Source organism: Rattus norvegicus, chromosome 5 (assembly GCF_021556685.1).
Source record: "Rattus norvegicus strain SHRSP/BbbUtx chromosome 5, alternate assembly SHRSP_T2T, whole genome shotgun sequence".
Lineage (NCBI taxonomy): Eukaryota > Metazoa > Chordata > Mammalia > Rodentia > Muridae > Rattus > Rattus norvegicus.
In genome coordinates, this window is record NC_141538.1 from 101,554,451 (window position 1) to 101,568,418 (window position 13,968).

Genomic DNA, 13,968 nt, shown 5'->3' on the forward strand with positions numbered 1-13,968 from the left:
TCTGTTGGGTTTCTGGAATCAGAGTCTTACCCTGGAGCCTTGTTCAGCTCAGGCTGGCTGAAAACTCAGAGTGTTTCTCCAGCCCCAGCCACCCAAGTGCAGGTACTGTAGATGGCCCAAAAGTCCCTGAGGGAGTGATTAAAAGTCCTTTAAAAAAATCTCCCTTTAGTTCATGGTTTTTTACTGCACTGTCATATAAAGGGAAAAAAAAGACCTTGGAAAAGAGAGCAAGGAAAACGACTACTTTTGAACTGCAAGCTGAACTGGCCAAGTTTGAATGTACATATCTGAAAATATGATTCAAATTCAAACTATGACTGTGTATTCCTGAGTATATGAAAGAGAGACACTTCTTCAAAATGCGAGGTTCACATCAAGTAAAACAGTTGTCAGAGTTGTTACCAATAATGATGACAGCGCTTTCAAATGAAAATTAGAATTTTAGAGCCAATATCTGCCACCCTGAGCTTGACAGCATCCCATATCTAAGAGGTTTTGTTGATAAGATCTCAAATATTATTAGCAAGTACTATTTTTGATTGTATAAATAAGTATACATTTAATTTTGTCAATCTCCAAATTTTTCAAGTGGCCAAAGTTATATGATACTATGCTTGGGTAAAAAACAGAAATGAAATCCATGACAAACAACTAGGCTTTACTGTAACAGACTCTGAGATACTCGAGTCCCAGTCTCCATGCTCTACCTAACCTTTAGGACAAACATCACAGCTCCTGGAAGACTGTCAGAGAAGAATGGCAGGGGCTGGAGATATGGCTTCGAAGTAAAAGCATTTGCTGCTCTTGCAGAGGACTTGAGTTCAGTTCCAATCACAGCACAGCTCGCAGCAGCCCGTGACCCCAGGTCCAGGTGATCTAATGCGGCTTCTGCCCTCTGTAGGCACCGCATGCCCACTTCACACCCTGGCACACAGACACAGCACATAAATAAAAACAATAAACCTTTCAAATATAGAAGGATAGCTACAATTTGCTAAAAGAACTATTTTCCTTTTGCAGTGCACACATCTATGCAAGGTCAATCTTTTCCCATATATGCCAGGTAAAACCATAAATGCAAGCGCAGGTAAGGGAGTCCAACTTTCCTCTGAGCATAAGGATTTCCTCATGACCTGACGGCTCCTTGGGATTGTTTTTTTCAGATTGTTATGTGCTTTTGCATTGTTTTCTGTGACTGATAGGTTTTAGTAAATGATCTTCACACACACACACACACACACACACACACACACACACACTGCCACCGCTGCCACCACCTCAGCCACTCAGTCAAGAATTAGAGCAGAGAAATGTACAGAAAATACAAAGCAAAGTTTTTCCTCTCGCTAATTTTTAAACATAAAATGGATTTTCCATAATTATTGTATATGAATTAATAAATATTTAAAGCATTTCTTAACTTTGATGTTTATTATGGTTGATACTTGGGAATAAAATTTAAAACATTTTATAGCTCTTTATCAATAAGATGAAAGATTTATTTTACTTATGTGTATGTACGTGTGTATGTGTATGTGTCTGCAAGAGGATGTGTACTTGTGTGCCCAGGGACCTACACCTTTGTAACAAAGGCCAGAAGAGGACATTACTATTCCTGATAACTTGGCTGCAGGCATTTATGGATACAGGGCTTGTGATAAAGGTGCCGGGACCCCAACTTTGATCCTCATGACTGCAAAGCGGAACATCTCTCTAGCCCAAGCTTTACATACATTTTAAGAATGTAAGTCATCATGAAACCAAAAAAAAGCATTGCCTTAGAATATTAAATTTCAGTATGGAAGATTCACTAATAAGAAAAGACAGGTAATATTTACTGAGTGCTATTAAAGTACTAGATTACTCTTTAGGCCTTTCATTTCATTATGGTCCCATTATTTTAGTAAAGACAGGGTCATGCTCAGTTAAGAAGTATGATGGTCGTGATGAGGGTGGTGGTAGTGGCTGAGGTGGTGGTGGCAATGGCAGGTGTGAGGGTGTGTGTGTGTGTGTGTGTGTGTGTGTGTGTAGATCATATGAATAAAGTCTTAAGATCAATAACTGAAATCTATCAGTAACAGAAGCCAATACAAAATCATATACCAACAAACTGAGAATAAATAGTCCTAAGAAGCCCTCAGGTCAGGAGGAAATCCTTAAATTATGCTCAATAATTATGAAGTTAATAAACATGAACAACAGGGGGCCCTGCAGTTGAGACTGGGGTCCTGGCTTCAGCCTGCAGGCCCAGATACCAGCGCTGCCATGTGATCTTCCCGTGCTTGCATATCCTCCTCAGAACATGACAACTTCCTCCCTCTGCATTCTCACACTAATGTCATGGTGACACAGAACTGTGCTGAGAGCAAGTCCTGGGGGAAGAAGACACTGACAGGCCATGCTGATGACAGTGGTGATGAGGCCATGACAGACAGTTCTTCAACAAAGTTTCTACTCTTGAGAAAGTACAGGATCTCCAAAGGGACTCCGCTTACTTGTCTTTCTATTTTTAAAAAGTCATCTCTTATTAAAGAATTATACATATTGAATGCATGGCATTCAGCATTTTTAATGGTGTTTACAAGTTAAGTACGCTATTATCATTGAGCCTGCGTATATATGGGATACAAAGTATCCAAACGTAAGCTAGGCACAGTTCAGCCAGCCTGAACTCTGACTAACCACAACGCTCGCCTTGCCGCACCCTAAGTATCACGGCACACAGCAGTCTGTACACGTGCTTATGCATACCTCAGGAGAGCATTAATTCGTTTGAATCTCAAGAACTGTGTTTCTTCAGGCAATCTCTCAAGGGAAAAAATTCAAGGAATGTGTCTTGACAAAATATATCACCATCAAAGTACACTGAAATGTTCTACATCAAGGCAATAAGAGCACCAAGATAAAGTGAATTAATCCACTACTGTACCAAGGAAAACAGAAGTTTAGATAAGACATTAGGGTCTTACAATGATTTTGCCATCATTATCAGATCTCCAGAAGACAAATGAAACTATTAACTGTTCACAATATGCTTAGAGAAAGGGAGAAATAACCCTAAGGACAAATGCAGCAAGTGTGTGTGTGGGTAGGGGGTACAGAGACATTAACCCCATTCCTGCCTAACCCAGTTCAAATAACTAACCCATAACATATAGCAAATTATAAATATAAATAAAGTTAGGATGAAACTTTTATAATTAAAGACTAAAATTTAGAATACAATTTCATAGCCAATTGGAAATCTTAATCTAAAACTTTAAAACATTTCTGTGCATTTCCCTTTAGAAATGTCATTCATTTTAATTTTTTAAATCTCACATTCCTTTACAAAGTTAACCAAGGTCAGAAATGATAGAAACTGAAAGTCAAATGTCATTGGTTTGGGTAGAACCAGCCTGCTTTGTCCTCCTTGGTCTACCTTGAATACTGGCATGGTCTTGGGTAAGACACGCAACTGCAGAAGCTCTGCCTCTTTGCTGGGCAGAATGGAAATATGGCCGACTGGTCCACTAGGTAAGCAATCCAAGGTCCACATATACAAGAGCTTCCTGAAGCTAATTGCTGCTGGTACGGATTCAAATGTACATAGTGTTCTTAAATTCCTTTCTTAAAATTTTTATTTAATTATGTGTATGCATGTGTGAACTGAAACCAGATCCCCTGGAAGAGCAATGAGCCCTCTTAACTAAGTCATTCCTTCAGACTTGTTCTTAAACTCTTAGATAATTATATATAATATATCACATATATCAAATATATATATATATATGTATATATATGAAAAACCAAAACATATCAAAAACCCAAAACAAAACAAAACAAAAAACATTCAATTACATATACCCAGTAAACTTCATTTAGCTTTTTGTTTTGTTTTTGTTCTTTTATTCTCTGAAGTTTTATCTTTCTCCCAAAAATACCACATAATTAGCACCACTTGCTATTTCAGATGCACAGGAACTTTCCACAGTGAAACATGGCTGCATTTGAACCAGCTCTGCATTAAGCTTAAATAGTGGCTTCTTAATCAAGGAACATAAGACTTAGTGCACTAAGTGCCTATATACTTATTTTTTAGTCAATGAACAAACATCTGAAGCCGTTATTGTTCAAAACACAGAATTTGAACTTTCTACACAATAAGTGAAAGAACGTTCCTCTCAACTTCTACATGATGTACATCAGCATTTCAAGAAATACCAGTCATCTTAACCAGCCACATGCTCTCTTAAAATTATTCCAGACATAAAAAAATATTTTTTCCGTTTTCATAAACAATACACACTGGTAAGAATTGTGTTCTGTTTTTAGATAACTGTATTAATGCGATCGTTACAATTCTTTTTTCTTTCTGTCCTCCAACACCCATAAGAACAAGCCTGAGCTTAACTAGACAGTCCAAGGAAGTGGGAGTCATTTTGCTTTAACTAGTTCACAGCCTACAAATGGAGCATCGCCATTTCCACACAAACTAGAATTAGGGAAAGGGGGAAATTTATTAGATAACAAAATATAAGTTGGGGGCACACAAGCATTTACACTCTTTAAGAGAAACATCACAAAATAGCATTTTTCAGTTAAAACAAATTAAGTAATAAAATGCTCATATACCCAGTGAAATGTTTCAGTAGGTAAAGCTGCTTACTACACAAAAGTGACAACCAGAGCTTCCCAGACCCACACAAAAGTAAGGGAGGAACAACTCCACCAAGCTGTCCTCTGACCTTCATTCATATATATATACACATATCCCCACACGTACATCCACTTGCCACACAAAAATAAACATGTATGCATGTGGGGGGGTGTTGGGGGTGTGGGTGTGGCCTAGGAAGATGGTTAAGACATTGGCTCTCACCTCTGATAACATGAGTTAAATACTCGAAAGCCCGATAAAGGCGAAAGGAAAGAACTAACTTCACAAAGCTGACTTCGGACTCCCTCTCACACACCATGGCAAGCATATACACCTGTATCTCACCCCATATTTAAATGTTCAAGTTCCAAAACTTTTCATTTCTCTTTTGATGAAAGTGTTTGTATGTGTATGTGTATGATGTGTGTACATGGCTATCCGTCTTCATCTTTCATATTATATGAGACATATTCTTGAATTGTTTGCCACTATTTATGCCAGGATAACTGCCTCATGCACATCAGAAGCTTCTCCTATCTCCACATTCTACATCCTCAGAAATGCTCACAAAAAGACACTTTCTGCTGTGTCCAGGTCGTATGAAGTTTCTGAGAATCCAGACTCAGATCTTCACTCTTGAGAAACAATTTATTTATCCTCAGAGTCATCTGCCAAGACCTCATTTTTCCCTCTGTCTAAACTATAAGATGTTGTCAGAGCTGATGATGTTACAACTTAACAGCATCATATCTCATTTGGACGTACACTTGATCCCTTAGGTTTACAGATAAAACTAGACATTTCAGGTATAACCCTGCTCATGCCACTCAAGTGATAGAAAGTACACACGCAGCATTTGCCTCTATCTCTTCAGAGTTCCTTCATTTATCCTTCATCAGAAAATCCACCGCTATATTAAGACAGAATACTGTATCCTTAGCATCAGGAATATGAAGAATAGCATTCGTCTGAAGAACAGTTTATGTATTTTCAAATCATCCTCAAAGTTGTTATTTATCAAAATGTTACCAAAACCTCTAACTTTAATCTTGTTATGGGACACACACACACACACACACACACACACACACACACAAACCTATGCATTTCTGCTGGGGCATTTAAGGCAGCAGTTCTCAACCTGTGGGTCATAACCCCCAAAGGACCATCAGAAAACACAAATACTTACATTATGATTCATAACAGTAGCAAAATAACATTATGAAGTAGCAATGGAAGTAATTTTACATTGGTGGGGTCACCGCAACATGAGGAACTAACTGTATTAATGGGTCGCAGCATTGGGGAGGTTGAGAACCACTAGTTTTGTTTCTTTTACATAGAGAGTCATATCTGCTAATGAGGAAACTTCCATGCTTTACCTTTTTATCTGTATCCCTCCAGCCCCTTCACTTCCTATTGCTCTAGCTCAGACTCCAAGTACTATGCAGAACAGAAAGCAGAATAGGTACTTATTCCTGATGTTTCCCCTTTTAACATGATGTTGACTGTGTGCTTGCTCTAGACTGCTGTAGACTATACTGAGCTAGGTCTCCAGTATAACTCTTCTCTTCAAGGCTTTTATCATGAAGGAATACTGATGAGTAAAGGTGTGGATGGAGCCAGGGTTTCTCAATGTGGGTCCTGAGGTTGGGGCCATGTTGGGGGAGGGTGAGCCTGTGCTAGGCATGATGGGCAGGTGACAACTTCCCAGGCTCTACCCACCATACACCAATAGCAGCTCTACCACCTCCAAGTAGGTCAAGCAAAACTGAATGCCAAACTGAATGCCGACAATACTCTCACTTCAAAAGCACTCTGTACGCATACAAATTACTCTTCCTTCCACCTGAACTATCCCCTCATCTTTGCAGAAAAGTGTCACTTTTCATGATGCATTTTAAATATTGTCCCTTCTGTTTGGGGCTATTAATCAAACCTAAATAATTCTTTCCATCATAGCATTTGTTACTTTGTCTTCTTGTGTTCTATTTTCTCCCTGAAATGGTAAGAACCCTATCTTATTATTTACTATTTTTCATTGGTTTTAAATGTTCAACAAAGATATTGTAAACACCTATAAATACTCCATAAAAGCATTAGTGTGCTAAAAATTATCATTGCCATGGTAAAATTTAGTTCAATGAATGTCTCATAATAAGAAGTTTACAACTCCCAGTTCTTTTATAATTTGGTTTGGCTTTGCTGGATCGTTGGAAACCAAAATTAAATGATATGAACTTTATAAGTCAAGGTCCTTAGGTATCCGCAGATCCAGTACTGTGGTATTTTAGTCTGCATTTGTGGTCACTTTTGTTCATTTTTCAGGCTGTTTGTCATCAGGAGTTGTATGAAATGTAAACAGGTAAAATTTACAAGTACAGAATTATATAAAAAAAACAATTTACAATGTACAGATGGCACTTCAAAAATGAAAGTGATTTGTTTTAATGATCTATTTTTTCTAACTGCCAACAATAATACCATGTAACAGCATTTCTTCAGTTAAAAATTTTCAAGGAGAAGTCTAAGATGAATATATATATATATATATATCACTATGTACTACACTTCTAAATCTTCTAAATAAAACATGTACGCACCAACATATTTTTGAAAGAGAAGAGATGGATCAACTAGGAACCTGTAAACATTAACCAAACCAGAAATACAGAAGAATGCCATATACCACAGATGCTAAAGTTCTTTATGAAGTGGTCCCTGATATTCCTGGCCCAAGGCTCATTTTGCAGTGAAGCATCTTTGGTAACCTGAGCTAGGGACACCATTTCTCCAATCTCAGCATTAGTCTATTGTCATGGCTCAAAAATAATCTTGCCAATGTCAATTTATAAACCCCCATCCTAAATTTTTATTTAAAATTAATAATTTTAATTCGCAGTGTTCCTACATGCTTATTTAGTGCCCATGGTCATTCATAAAGCAAGATAATTAATTAATCAGGTAAGAAGCATCTACATCTATACCGGACTGGAGCACCTTCACTGAATAAATATGCAAATCCGATATGCTCAAGGCTGACAAGATTCTATTATTAAACTGCTAACGTGTTTATTTCTCCCACAATAGCGAGATTTTTTTCATGAATACGCATTAAGCCCTGTAGTTAATAGCTGTGATGACTAGGTGACACAGGACACTGCTTGAGGACCTGCGTTTGACAGATCATTGACACACAGTCGCAGTTCTTTTCACTTAAACAGGAACCGTGCAATAGGAAATGAGCTGGAGCGATTAGAGATTATTCAGGTTTAATAGCATACATCCTTTTAGCTGGCGTTCGAACAATACACAATGTGGCGGAGTTAAACAGAGGCATCAATTATACTCTCAGAGCTGCTAATAATTTTGACAATATTTAAATAGCACATCCCTTCAGGGCACGGCTTTTTTGCCCTCTCAGTTACACCTGTCAAATGTTTAATTTGCCAAAGGGAAACAGTTTGATTTCTAAGGGCAGTCTTAATACTGTAGAAGCAAATTAGAAAAATTAAACATTATTGAATAGAAGTAACGAGAAGGATTGGAGGGGGAAAATTGCAGGTTTAATTCAACACAGCATGTCAGCATCTGCCATTAATGCAACAATATGATCATGTTCGTCAGTATACTATATACACCTCGAGCTTCTCTAGCAGACACAGACTGATACTGGGCATGGTGTAGGGGCTGAAGATAGAAAACGAAAAGGACAGAAGCAGTAATTTCCACCTGCTGTGCATACAAAATTGTACAGCAAATATACACATAGGTATTAGGTAACAAGTTAAAACTAGCAATTGGTAATTTGTATGGCCATTGGATTAAGAGCATGAATCAAATTTTATATGAATTATTAAATTATAAACATTCATATAGTGGTACTTTTAAACCTAACATGATAATGTCTAGAATATTTACGATTAAATTTTAAAGTAGAAAATACTATGAAGAATCTGAAATTTTACTAGACACAAAATAAGAAGTCTGGTGAGAAAAAAGAATTGGCATCCACCTATACTAGACTGGAGAAACTTCATAAAATACATATGCAAATGCAAACTCTCAATGTCCTGGGGACAGTCACCAACCAACCTCTGAGAGACTCACAGGCATCAAGTTTGCTTCTGAAAGAAACAAGAAATAAAAGGTCTAAAACAGGCTGCAGATCCCAAAGGCGGTACAAAACCCATGTCCACTTCAAACTCTGCCTTAGAAACACAGCTCTGAGCTTCTTGAGCCACCGTGACAAACAGAGCTACACATGTCCCTCCTTGTCTTACTACTTTCCTCTTCTATGGACAGATAGTCAATGAGACAAAAATCCAAAGATATCTAAGACAGGACAGCAGGACTCAAGGACCTCACGACCTAATCCTGAACACAGACTGTAAGAATGTAACATCAGAATCCAGCTGCTGCCCAGAAAACTACAACAGCTCCCACCTTTCATAGATGCCAACCGACAGAGACTCAGTCTGTGGTCCCTACTTAGCTGAAGTAGGTTTACAGCAAGGGAGGTTTTGGTGGACACATGTCCTGCTTCTCTCCCCTCCCTGCCTCCTGCCTGGGAACTCAACAGCCTCGTTGCAGACCTGTATTACGCAGCACCCCCATCCTCATAATGGTGTAAGAAGGGCCATTTACATTCTTATTTCCTCTCTTCAGAGTCCCATCATGCTATCTATTTCTGGTGCGGAGGCCTCAACTCTTCTCAGAGGTCTGGCCATGCTCTTGCCTGTCAGTCTGTCTACAGAGTTAAATAAACTGTACATCGTCATGAAACAATCTGTCCTCTGTAGTATCAGAGACATTCCTATATCTGTAATAAAAATCACAGTAGGGGGCTGGAAAGATGCTCAGCAGTTAAGAGCACTGACTGCTCTTCCAGAGGTCCTGAGTTCAATTCCCAGCAACCACATGGTGGCTCACAGCCATCTGTGATGAGATCTGATGCCCTCTTCTGGTGTGTCTGAAGACAGTCACAGTGAACTGTACAATAAATAAATAAATAAATAAATAAATAAATAAATAAATAAATAAATAAATAAATATTTAAAAAAATCACAGTAGGCTATACTTTGTGAAACTCCTTACAATACTCAATGGATATCTATCTCAGTAGGCTTCATGTGAATCGTGTAGGCCCACATGGCCCTAGAGTAATATCCTATTTCCACTTGGAAACACCAGAAAGTGCAATCTGTAGGCCATCTGTGTCCTTTCAATGTACACAGTGGACACAAACCCTGTTCCCTGCAGAAGGCTGCCTAACAGGCAAAGATCCAGCTACTTTGCTTGACTACTAGTGTATCTTAACATACTTGGCATATGACTTGACTTTCCTGTCATTACAACTACATGTTCACACAATACACAAAGAAGACTTCTGCTCACTCTTGGAATACAAACATAATTTACCATTCCATATTTATGTTTATATTCTAGACGCTGGTTTTGGTTTCTCCGAAAGGTCGCTAGCCCATCAATATTGAAATCTGGTCTTTCTAGTATCTTACCAAGAAGAGAAACACACACACATGCAACAAAAACTCCTTTGAAATTTACAACCATGGCATTTTAAATCATCAAAATGAAATTCGCTACAGAAGCATAGCTTATGGTTATGTGTGTATGCCTGCAAGTTCCTGTGTGCAGGATCCATTTCTTTCTCTCTGCTCAGCACCACCATACCCAGCTTACAGCTCTTCACGTGTTTGTCTGTTAATAGAGTCTTCTAGGGTTGGGGACACTGTTGACTGCTGTATCTCCTCAGCCCGATAGCTAAATGTTCCTGCAGATTCTTCTTTTTATTTATGGGGAATTCCAAAAGCATCTAGGTTATCTAGGTTAGGGCCGGAGGAACGAGGCAATGCTCCTCGGCTCTGTGTTGACATCTGCAATACCCGTCGCATTAGAGATGCTCATGCACTGAATTATGAAACTAGTTTTTAAGTTTCATTTTTATCCTTTTAAGGCAGAATATTTGCTAGCAAGTCATCCATAACCATTAAATTAATTATAAAAACATGAGAACATAATTAAATTGACTTCAAACCTTGAGAGGATAAGAACTATTTTAAAAATATTTTTAAAACCTGCAAAATGGTGATTAAATTAAGTAAGTTCAAAGAACATCTGACTTTGGTTTTCATTCTGTCATGTGATACACTTTCAGTTTTAATATAAATGTTCAAACTTTTTAATGTTCATAATTTTTACAGGGAATAAAACATGGTGTTACATTTAGAAATCCTAATGTTTATCACCATCTGATGCTGTCATGGAAGCAAGTGCTACTTGCACACTCTTAAGAAGTGAGAATTGCAGTTCCTCTAGCTGATGACAATGTAATTATCCTTTCACTGTCAAAACAGAGGTGACTTCCCTTCCTCACACACATGATTAAACATACAAATTCATGCTACTCTCAAATCCTGCAGCTGTACTGAACGTCGGAATCTGAATGAACAAGATTACATGAACAACGGGGCTCAGTGATGATGAAAACCAAGAGTGCAGCCGCCCAGCCCCAACATCCTCATCAGCCTTCCTCCCGCAGGAGCTCGTGTCTAGGCATCCACACGAGCTTTCAACATAATGTCACACCATCCGCAACAACGGGTACAAAAATAACCAGCAAGGAACAGGCACAGAGAGCCTGAATGTCTGTTGGTTTAAGTGACTTCATTATTTATTAACGCGGAGAGAAGTCTGCTTTGGAAAAGTGAGAGGCTTTTTTCACAAGATCTTTGCCACACCATGAGGGCCTCTGTGGGTGATGGCGCCCTACCTGGTCTTTCAGCTGCTGTAGAGAAGTCTGAAGGCTCAGGATCTGACTGAAGAGTGGACTCTGCAGGACAGACTTCAGGAGGCTCAATTTGTCTTCATTTGCAACATCCCCGCGTTCCTTCAGCTTGCTTTGCAAGCGCTCTGCTGCCTGCAGGGCCCGGTTTTTGTCTATTCCAAAGAGAAGCTTCAGTCAATAATAGAATTCAAAAGGCTTGTGAAATCTGTGAAGACTCTTACACCTTCAGAAACCTCAAAATAATCCCCCGAAGTGCACAGCACTGTCATATATGAGCCAAGTGTGAAGCTATAAAAAGATAGACGTCTTTTAATTCAGTTGGAGGACAGTAAAGTTTTAAGACTTTAAATACTTTTTTTCTCAAAATTAAGTAGCTGCTTGGTTAGATTAAGGACCTAGAGGAAGACTAAAATCTTTGTTTCTCACAGTGAAGCTCATTTTGAAGCAGGAACGAGGTATCGTACACACTTAAGCAAAGGGTTGTAAAGTCACAGAAACTGACGCGAAGGATGTGTAACGGACTCAGTGCCAGATGCCCCAGCTCCTGTGAAAGTCACATAAAGACTTACACGGCCTTAACCGTCTAGTCTCTTTTCTTAAAAAGATAAACAACATTGTATTTACATATAATAAAGACAGATAAATTACCCATTAATAAGTGGATGTTGTTGTGAGTGATGAATCACATCTAAAATATAATAACTCCATATATTAAAAGATTAAGTATTCTATACTTGATAATTTAGGAATGCTCAATAACAGACATTTCAGCGTACTATTTCTACCCTTGGAATGTTTTACCCTTAAGTAGCATATTTATAAATGTCTCAAACCCATATAATTCAGATCACTATTACGCGTATTATGAATCCGTGTCTTATGAAAGCAAGCATGTTGACTATGATCTGATAATCCTAGCACCTTATATACATGCTTCCACCAGTGAACTTCTACATGTTCCTGAATTATACAAACACAAGTTCTTACACTTCACTAGTCAATTTTTTTATCAAATAGAAATTCTTCCAATATGTCATCTCACAGTCATGAGAGTATATACAACATATGTGTATATATATTAGCATATGCATCTATTTCATGTACATTACATGCAATATTACACTTATATTACAGTAATCAGAAAAGAGAGGATCACCACCAGAGACAGTGCTTACAGAACAACATCTGGCATTCCACAGATACTGGGTAACTAAATACAAAATCATGTTGATCATGAGTACAAACACACAATCAAGCTAAAAATTCATTCAGAAATTCCAAGCAAAGGTTGATAAAGAGATACCTGAAAACTCTGTTCTGTATAAGTTAGAACACAACTCTATTACTAACATGCACATCAATTCTTCCAGGACAATGCTACTTAGTAACCGCTAACAGAACGAAATCCAGAAAGTGGTGTTTTAATGGAAGCCACACTTTCCCTTTCCTTCTCTTGTAGTATAAGGAACTTCCCTATGTGTTCCAACAATGTTTATGGCCTAAGATTTCAATACAGAATGAGACACAGAAAATGTGACCACACAGAATTTTATGATCAGAGTAGGAACAGAGTCAGGAGTCAAATGTCACAATAGCTCTTTTTCCTTTTATTGACCCATTCCCTCAAAACTGTCAACTGCTGAGCTGTCAGAGTGAACTGTGCACACCCTTCAGTACCCAGGCCCAAGAACTACCTGGAGACACTGCAGTGTGCCCGGCTTTCTATAACCCGTCTCTCTAAAGCACTGGCCCACGCTGCAGTGTGGGGAAGAGAGTACTCACACACAAGTGAAGGAAATCTGATCTCTCAGACAAAATTATCTCATGCAGAAATTAAACTATTTTAAATGGAATTTGAGGTACAATTACTGCCATATTGGGCAGCGCTTTACCTGCACACATACAAGTAAGAATAACAATCCTGTTGTAGTATTAGCTTACTGGTCAGATTCCTAGTGACACCTAAAAGTCATTATTCAGTTCATAAAACAGAGTAGAGTTTCTATCAAGCTTATTAAGCTTGTACACTCCCTCATATGTTTATTTATTTTGAATGATTGTTTCTATAACAATGTGAATAAAATTGCACAAATATAGAAATGCATGACTTAGTTCAATGCTACTGGATAAGAAATTAATCCAACTTACTATAGCTATATAGAGAATAGTGTACTGAGAAAGCAGCTGAAGCATGCTCGCTTCTGACAGCCACAGAGGAAAGAGAAGCCTTCTTACCTATGGTTTCCAACATCTTCTTCAAGATGCCAAACTATAATGATGCCAAACACCAACTAAAAGGAGACTCTGAGGAGAAAGGAAATAAAATGGAGTCATTACGTCTTAATGAAATCTAAAGACTGAAAAGTGCTTGGTGGTATTACCATTCTTTTTATTAAAATGATATTGACTTAAATGTAACAGTTTCATACACAGCAAAGAAATGATTTTAAAACATGCCTAATAGTTGCAATAATAACATATAATGTTGAGATGCAAGAAGGGAAGGGCTGGAAGGTCAATG

The 13,968-nt window shown here is 38.2% G+C and overlaps 1 protein-coding gene across 12 annotated transcripts in view; it reads right to left on the minus strand.

Annotated features, from left to right (window-relative positions):
- The window catches only part of Mpdz (multiple PDZ domain crumbs cell polarity complex component), a 155,190-nt gene that overhangs the window by 119,794 nt on the left and 21,428 nt on the right, over positions 1-13,968 (minus strand). For all 12 annotated transcript variants that reach the window (XM_087547763.1, XM_087547761.1, XM_087547757.1 and 9 more), the window contains 2 exon segments: positions 13,683-13,751; positions 11,433-11,599 (listed from right to left, as the gene is read on the minus strand). In XM_087547763.1, the coding sequence (XP_087403889.1) occupies positions 11,433-11,599; positions 13,683-13,698 (183 nt within the window). In that variant the 5' untranslated portion in view covers positions 13,699-13,751.